General features: G+C 53.1%; 1 protein-coding gene across 1 annotated transcript in view; it reads left to right on the forward strand.

Moving 5' to 3' along the window:
- Positions 1–3,693: 3,693 nt before the first annotated feature.
- SCARF2 (scavenger receptor class F member 2) overlaps positions 3,694–7,507 on the forward strand; it is a 22,976-nt gene continuing 19,162 nt past the window's right edge. The window contains exon 1 of the mRNA XM_020996366.2: positions 3,694–4,271. Coding sequence (XP_020852025.2) covers positions 3,694–4,271 — 578 coding nt within the window. The remainder of the gene's footprint in view (positions 4,272–7,507) is intronic.

The following is a 7,507-nucleotide window of genomic DNA, read 5'->3' on the forward strand; positions in this document are numbered from 1 at the left end:
GTAGACTGGAAAAGAGAAACAGCCTTTGGCTAACCCTGCTTTCTCCAGCTGCTAGAAGGGGGACCTTAGCCTTTAAAAAAGAGTCTTCCTCCTGTGATTATTTTATTTCTACAAAGATAGATGTCTCACTCTAAAATATCTGCTACTGTGATAATTGTATCAATCCATTCACTAAATTTGTAGGTAACCTAGATTTAAGAGACTATCTCTGTTAGTCTGGCTTTGCTGTTAGAGCCAGCTTTTCCTAAAGAAGGGAGCTCAGTCCTACAGTCAAACTAAAAATAAAGTAATCAATACTAACTGATTTGAAGGATATCCCTTTTTCACCCCTCATTGATGAGGGCGAACTTCCTCCCCCAACTCAGGTAGGAAACAATTCCCTTGCCAGGATTTTTATTTTTTTTCATTTTTTGTTTTTGTTTGTTTTTAGGCAATTGGGGTTAAGTGACTTGCCCAGGGTCACACAGCCAGTAAGTGTTAAGTGTTTGGTCTGAGGCCGGATTTGAACTCAGGTACTCCCGACTTCAGGGCTGGTGCTCTATCCACTGTGCCACCTAGCTGCCCATTGCCAGGATTTTTAAAAAGGACCTTTTCACTAAAAGTCAAGGCCCCTCTCCCTGCCCAAACCCTGCTGGGTCAGTCGTGCTCTGAGGCTTCCTCTTCCCAACCTCCCTCGGCCAGTGGGACCATGGCCCATTCTGGTGATGGAGGAGGAACGAGATGGAGTGAGTGCTGTTCTTGCTGTCCTGTGGGCAGGGGCCTCTTCCTAAGCATTCATACATGTACCTCCATCTGTGGATGGGGGGGGGCGAGGGTAAAAGCTGTGTTTGCCATGATCTCTTCTGCTGGAGGAAGGGGGTGAACCAGTCAACAGATCAACCGAGTTTCTGCTTTGTGTAGGTCCCAGTGCTAGACTTTTGGGAGGGGCAGATGTCCCGGTGAGGCTGATCCCTTCCTAGTGTGGGAGGAAGGACTGGTTTTGGGGGACTGAGGTGACCAGGGAAGGCTTCATGGAGAAGGTGGCACCTGGATTGGCATGCCCTGTGTGAACGTGTGAGGGGATGAGGTGAGAGAGGGAGGCACACGTCTTGAGCCGGAACGAACCTTGGGCCTGAAAACTGAGGTGGAGTGACTTGCCCAAGGTCACATGGGTCTTGCCATAGTGGAATAAGGACGTGGTAGTGGAAAAAAGACTGCTGCTGGGTTCCTCTGATCCCCAAAAGGGAGGCAGTGATAGAGCTAGCATTCGCATGCTTCAAGGTTTGCAAAGCACTTAACTCCAAGGACTCTGGGACCAGAGAGAGTGAGGCTGATGGCCTGACCCAAGTCTGCCTCACTGAAATCCAACTGATGCTCAAATCAGAAGATGTCCCCAACGTCCACATGGACTCTTTGTGCCCCACTTGGGGTGGAGCATTCCAAGCGCCTGTTGGTCCTGTCATCCACTGTCGGACACACTGGACCTTGACCCCAACGTAGTGATGTCATTTTGGGCCTCTTCGAAAACAAAAGACAACAATCGCCCAACCATGTCACTCCATCTTTACCCCCATTTTACAGAAGGGGAAACTGAGGCCAAGAGTCTGTGATTTGCCCTTGGCTAACAGTGTCTGAGGCAAGATTTAAACTCGGGTTTTCCCAGTTCCAAGCCAGCATGATATCCATATTGATGCCTAGATGTTTCTGTATTGGGGGGGCGAATATATATCTATATATAGGTTATGGATGGGGGAGTGTAGGGGGTGGGGAAAAGGAGAAAGTGCATTTGGGTAAAGGTGAGGGTAGGATAGGGGTACAAATATGTTCTGGTTTGCCTTGTTGCCATGGATGAGATTTCTTGCCCTCCCCTCCCCCCAAGGTGTCATAAATCCTCTCCCAACCCTGAGTCTAATTAGGTCTATACTGGGTGTCCAGCATTCATGCCTGTTGTATGACCCCCTCCCTTCCCCCAGACTCCGATGCCTCCCCCCAAGGTGCAGTGGAAGGGGTAGTGAATTTGGGCTTAACAGACATGGGTTCAGATTATACTACTTTGTGACCTTGGAAGACATCCCCTCCCTCCTCTATCAAGGGGGGGGGGCATTGGCCTAGAGGAACAGTTCTTAGCATGGGGAGAGATTTCAAGAACCTGGGTGGGGAAAAGGGGACATCTCTATTTTCACTCACTTCTAAAGTGGAGCATTTCCTTTCATTATGAATATGAGCAGCAAACATTGAGAAGGTGAAGGGCTCCTGGGCGGGAGGACCTTGCAGATCCCTTCCCACTCTACAGCTGTGATGTTGGGATCTAGTCCCCCAAGACACTGCTTTGGGCATTTCCACTTGCTTTTTGCCTTCTCCTCCAACAATGTAGTTATCAGCCATGTTTCCACCTGACTGGTATGTGCACTTGCATATTTCAAGGATCCAGATTTTATCCTTGAGGGTAGTCCCTTTCTTGGGCATATATCTCTTCTGAAATTTCTTTCTGCCACACTCTTGTCTGGTTAGTTCCTAAGCCACCCTAACTGACAGAATTGGCTTTGGCCCATCCATGGCTAGGAAGAAGGAAAACAGACTTTGAGCATCCCAGGAAATGTTGACATCTCTGAAGGGCCAGACAGTTATTGTGAAGGGTCCCAGGAGGAATCCTACAAGGGAATTTCAACCACATCAGTGTTGAGCATTTTGGAAAGAAGAAAAGGTTCCAGGTTGGCAAGTGATGGAGATACCCAGAAGAACCTGCAATGGTTTGTGCGATCTATAGTCATGTGGAAAACAGTCCAAAGGGGTGTCAGTTACCCCCGGTTCTCCTACAAGATGAGGTTCGTCAGTGTTCACTTACCCATCGATAACATTGAACAGAATGGCTCACCGGATGAGGTCAGAAACTCTTTGGATGAAAAACACATCTGAAGAGTGTACCTACCAGGGGCAAAGTGTTGCTTGTGCTGCTTTCTAAACCTAAAAGATGAGTTAATTCTTGAAGGGAATGATAAAGAACTTGCACCAAACCCACCTGTCCGGATCCAGCAGCCGAAGCTGTAAAAAACAAAGGAATCAACAGTTTGGGACGGCATTTGTCCTGACAAAGGCACAGGTCAACGGTGTCAAAGGCCACTGGAGTTCTGGTGATTTCAGTGTTGTAACACAATGCTTTGGGTCATTTTTAAAAATGGGGCCAGAAGGAACCTTAGAGGACCCTGGAGTCCGACCTCTCGTGTTACAGATGAGGAAACTGAGGCCCACCCAACTAGTAAATGTCTGAGATTATTCCAGGGAAGAGGGAAGTGACGATGGGAAGGAGCCGGTTACAGTCGTCGGAGTCTTTTGCCTTATCACTTTCCACCTGGGAAGACACCTTTATTTTCTCAAGTGGCCCCAGCAGAAGCCTCCACCCCTCCTTCCTCCCTGTCCCTGGCACAGTCCCTTTCATTAGGCCCCGGCTCCTTTCATCATCCTAGTGAGAGGAGGGAGTACTACTAGGGAGGAATTGTGGTTGAGGACAAGTAGAAGGAAATAGGGATCTGACAATGGAGGGGGCAAGAGAAATGAAGTGAGTGCAGGGGGGCACACAGGGCAGTCTTATTTTGTCCGAATCCTGTCGCTCAGCGCTCTGCTTACAGTGGGTGCTTAGTAAGTACTCGTTGGATTGAATGGCAGAGGAGGGGGAGGCATGGAGAGGGAGATGGGGGCAGACTAGGGGGCTGATTGATGGAAGGGGAACTGGGCACTGGGGCCGAGGAGGCAGGGAGTGGGGACAGGGGCACAGGGCAGCCCGGGGGCTGGGGCAGAATTGGAGGGCCTCTCCGAGTGTCCCGGGGCTGGCCGGGCAGGGCCCGCCGGGAGGGTGGGGTTTGGGCGGCGCTACGCAGAGGCGGCCCGAGGCTGGCCCGGGATCAGGGGAGCCGATGTGGAATTTCCTGCCGGGCCCGGCCCCCTCCCCTCTCCTCTCCACCCCTCCCCAGCTCTCCCCTCCTCTTCTCGTCTCCCCTCCCTGCACTCCCGCCCGCCCCGCCGGGCCTCGCCTCTCTCCTCTCGGCCCTCGGCTCCCCTTGCACTCGGCTTCCGGCCGCGTTCCCTGCAGCCGCTCTGCGCCCCGTGCCCCCCGGCCCGGCATGGGGGGCCCCCGGGGCTCGCGCTGGCCACCCGCGGGGGCCACTCCTGCTGCCGTGGCCCCTGCAGCCCTCGCTGCCTCCGCTGCTGCTACTGCCGCTGCTGCTGCTGCTGCCTCCTCTGCGAGCTGCCCAGGAGCTGAGCCCGCGGGGACGCAATGTGTGCCGGGCGCCCGGGTAGGACTGAGCCCCGTTGCGCGCGCGCGCGCTCACTCGAGACCCCCGGCCTCTGGTTCTGTCCGGGACCCATAGATTGGGACGGCGCCTCGGGGGCTCAGGGGAGAGAGAGCGCAACAAGGATGGAGAGGCGGGATGGATAGCGAGGGGCTGGATGGAGGGCCCTTTGGAGAGGTCGGACCGGAGGAATAGCGGCGGGGCTAGAAGGGGAGTGGAATCCGTTAGGAAGAGGCCAGGATGGGGAGCGCGGTTTGGCTGAGGGTGGGGGGGGCGGGGAAGGGGTAGAGACCAGGATGAGGAATGGGGCCGGGAGACGGGGGAGGGGGAGAGGAGAGGCTAGATTGGAGAGCGGTCGGGGGGGTGTGGAGGGAAGGAGAGGCCCGGCTGGGGAGCGGGCCTGGGGCCGGGGAAAAATGCACAGAGGGGAACGGGGCCCCGGGATGGGCAGAAATGGTCGGAATGGGACAAGGCCTGGCTGGGGTGGTAGGGAGAATCCGGGAGGGGAGGCTGGGATGGCCAGCAAGCGGGGTGACGGTGTGTGTGTGTGTGTGTGTGTGTGTGTGTGTGTGTGTGTGTTGGGGGAGGCCAGGCTGGGGCTGGGTGGTGGGGAGAGACAGGCCTTAGGAGCGAGGCCTGTTTAGGGGGTGGGGGAGGCCGAATAGCGATGGAGGGGAAGCCAGGATGGGGAGAGGGGGATAAAGGGACGAGACGGCAATGAGCGGAGATCTAGGAATGGGAAAATGCTTGGTTGCATGAGGAGTGGGTTCTGGGTTTGACGAAAGGCCGAGATGTTGGGGCCGGGATTCCTTTGGGAAGGGGGATTCTGACATTTGAAGACAATGGAAAGAGCCTGGGCCTGGTCGGGGTGGAGGAAGGGGGACAAAAGTGATGGGGGGTGAGCTTGAGGTTGTTTCGGCAGGTAAGGAGCAGGGACAGAGGAACGGGGAAGACGAGGGACCCCTAGGCTCCCTTGGGCAGCCAGGCTGGGATACTGCCAGCGCCCTAGGGAATGACTGGGGCTGTCAGCCCCTGCGGATTACTTACGCACTGATCCACCCCGAGGCTCCAGAGAGCTGCTACTTCCAGTCTTGAAATGTGCATTTAGATACTATATATTAGGTGTATATATAGATAGATACATGTGCATAGATCTGTATAGATACATGTGACTATATATTGTATATGTGTGTGTATATTACATATAGTAACATACACAAAGTTTCCCTTGTTTCACCCCCCCCCGCCCCCCGCATGTGGGTCCCAAGGCAGTTGCCTACCCTTAGTTCCTTCTCTGCCCCTGCCCCATCCATTTGCCCATTTTACTCCCCCAATTCCCCCCCAAAAGCCTTCTCTCTCTGCCTCTCTCTCCCCTCCCTCATCTAGGTCCCTCCCCTGCTCCTTCCCCCTCCCCCATAGAGGCCCCCTGGAGTTCTGCGACAGATTTCCCCTTTCTGTTCACGGGAGTCAGCCGCCAGCCAGTACAAGCCGTGCCATCTGCTCGCCATATACCCCGCCCCTCTCGGGCGCAGGATTGCAGGCTGATGGGGAGGGGCATGAGGCATACTAAAGCTAACCCCCACCCCCTATCCCACACACAGAGTGAAGCCCACCCTTCGGGCAGTTGGCCTTAGCATCCCCTCCTGCCGGCTGCCCACCCTGGCTGTAGTGCTGGGTCCAATGGGGCTGGGTTCTTGGGGAGCTCTGAGGCCTGGGTCCCCTCCTTCCAAGCAAACTTTATTCCCAATTCCCCTCCTTCCTCAGCCTCCAGACAACCAGAGAGAGGAGGGCTAAAGGAGGCAGTGGGTCCCCTCTCAGCTTCAGCTTTTTCTTCAGGGACTGAGCTTCAGAAACATGGTTCACTTACTTGGTGGGTAACTTTGCACAATTCCTTTCTCCCTGAGCCTCCATTTGTGAATTGAATAGTCACAAGGACTCCGAGCTACTGGCTCAGAGGGTTTTAGCACTTTGAGGGTTAACTAAGTGTTTTCTTTCCAAGTATTTCTCTCCAGCCTATCCTGAGCTCTCTTGGAAGGGCCTGCTGCCTCTGTTAGTGTGGATGAAAAGGTTCTTAACATTTTGTGGATGTCCCGGCTCTCTGTGGCAGTGTGGTGTTGAAGGCCCAGAGCTTAGCACGGTGTCTAGCACACAGTAGGGGCTTAAGAAATGCCAGTTGACTGACTGACCTATGGACCCCTTCTCAGAATAGTGTTATTAAACACATAAAATAAAATGTATAGAAATGTAAAGGAAACCACTTATGTTGAAATACAATTGTCTATCACCTATGTTTCAATATGTGTTTCAATTATGTATATATAATATACATGTATGTATGTATGTATGTATCCACACACAAGTTCATAGACCCCTGGTTAGGAAATTCAGGCCTAGATCAAAATCTCTCCATGCCTTCCATCCAGTGTGATGATTATTCACGTTTCTCATAAATCTCTCGTTGAAGTAGATACCCAGCTGTCTGGAGGCTGGCCTTGGGAGTTGGTAGAAGGGACCCAAGAAGCCTGAGGTCTCTCCTCACCCCAGCCTTGCTTCTGGGTGCAAGCTGAGGTGCAGACCACTTCTGTTTGGGCCCAAAAGGCAGCCGAACTGACAGCTATGGGATTGAAGTGGCAGAGTTTGGTTTACCTTCTGCCCAGGGCTCCTGATGTAGTAGAGAAAGAACCAGACACAGTTGCTGTTTAGCTCCAATGAGATATGTGAAGAGCTTTGCAAAGTGATGTACAAATCCCATTGATTGGAGACCCAGACTCTCCAGAGAGGAGGGGTCCTCAGAGACATCTGGTCCAACCCACACTTGACCAAGAATCCTCACTACAGCACTCCTGACAAATGGGTATCCAGTCTGTGTTTCAAGACCAGGCCTAGCCACCCGGAAGCAAGAGGATGTAAGTAGAGGCTAGACAGTACATAGAATATGATGTGTATGTGCACACGAACTCATGTAGGTCCATGAGGTCCCCCTGCTGCCTGGCTGGAGTGGTAGTGGGTCAAGATGTGACCTTGAATTCAGTTAAGTTTAATTCAGCCAGCATTTCTGAAGCACCTACTGTGTGTCAGGTGCTAGGGTACAAAGACAAAAGTGAAACAGTTCCTGTGCTTACTTACAATGTGTACATGTATAAATAAAGGGGACAAGGAGGGGGAGGGAAAGTATGTGGCATATGGGCAGAATGAGAATGCTGTAAGATAGTGTCTGGGCTTGGGCTCCTGTGGGTATC

The sequence above is a fragment of the Phascolarctos cinereus genome, unplaced genomic scaffold (genome assembly GCF_003287225.1).
Source record: "Phascolarctos cinereus isolate Bilbo 61053 unplaced genomic scaffold, phaCin_HiC Scaffold_4;HRSCAF=312, whole genome shotgun sequence".
NCBI lineage: Eukaryota > Metazoa > Chordata > Mammalia > Diprotodontia > Phascolarctidae > Phascolarctos > Phascolarctos cinereus.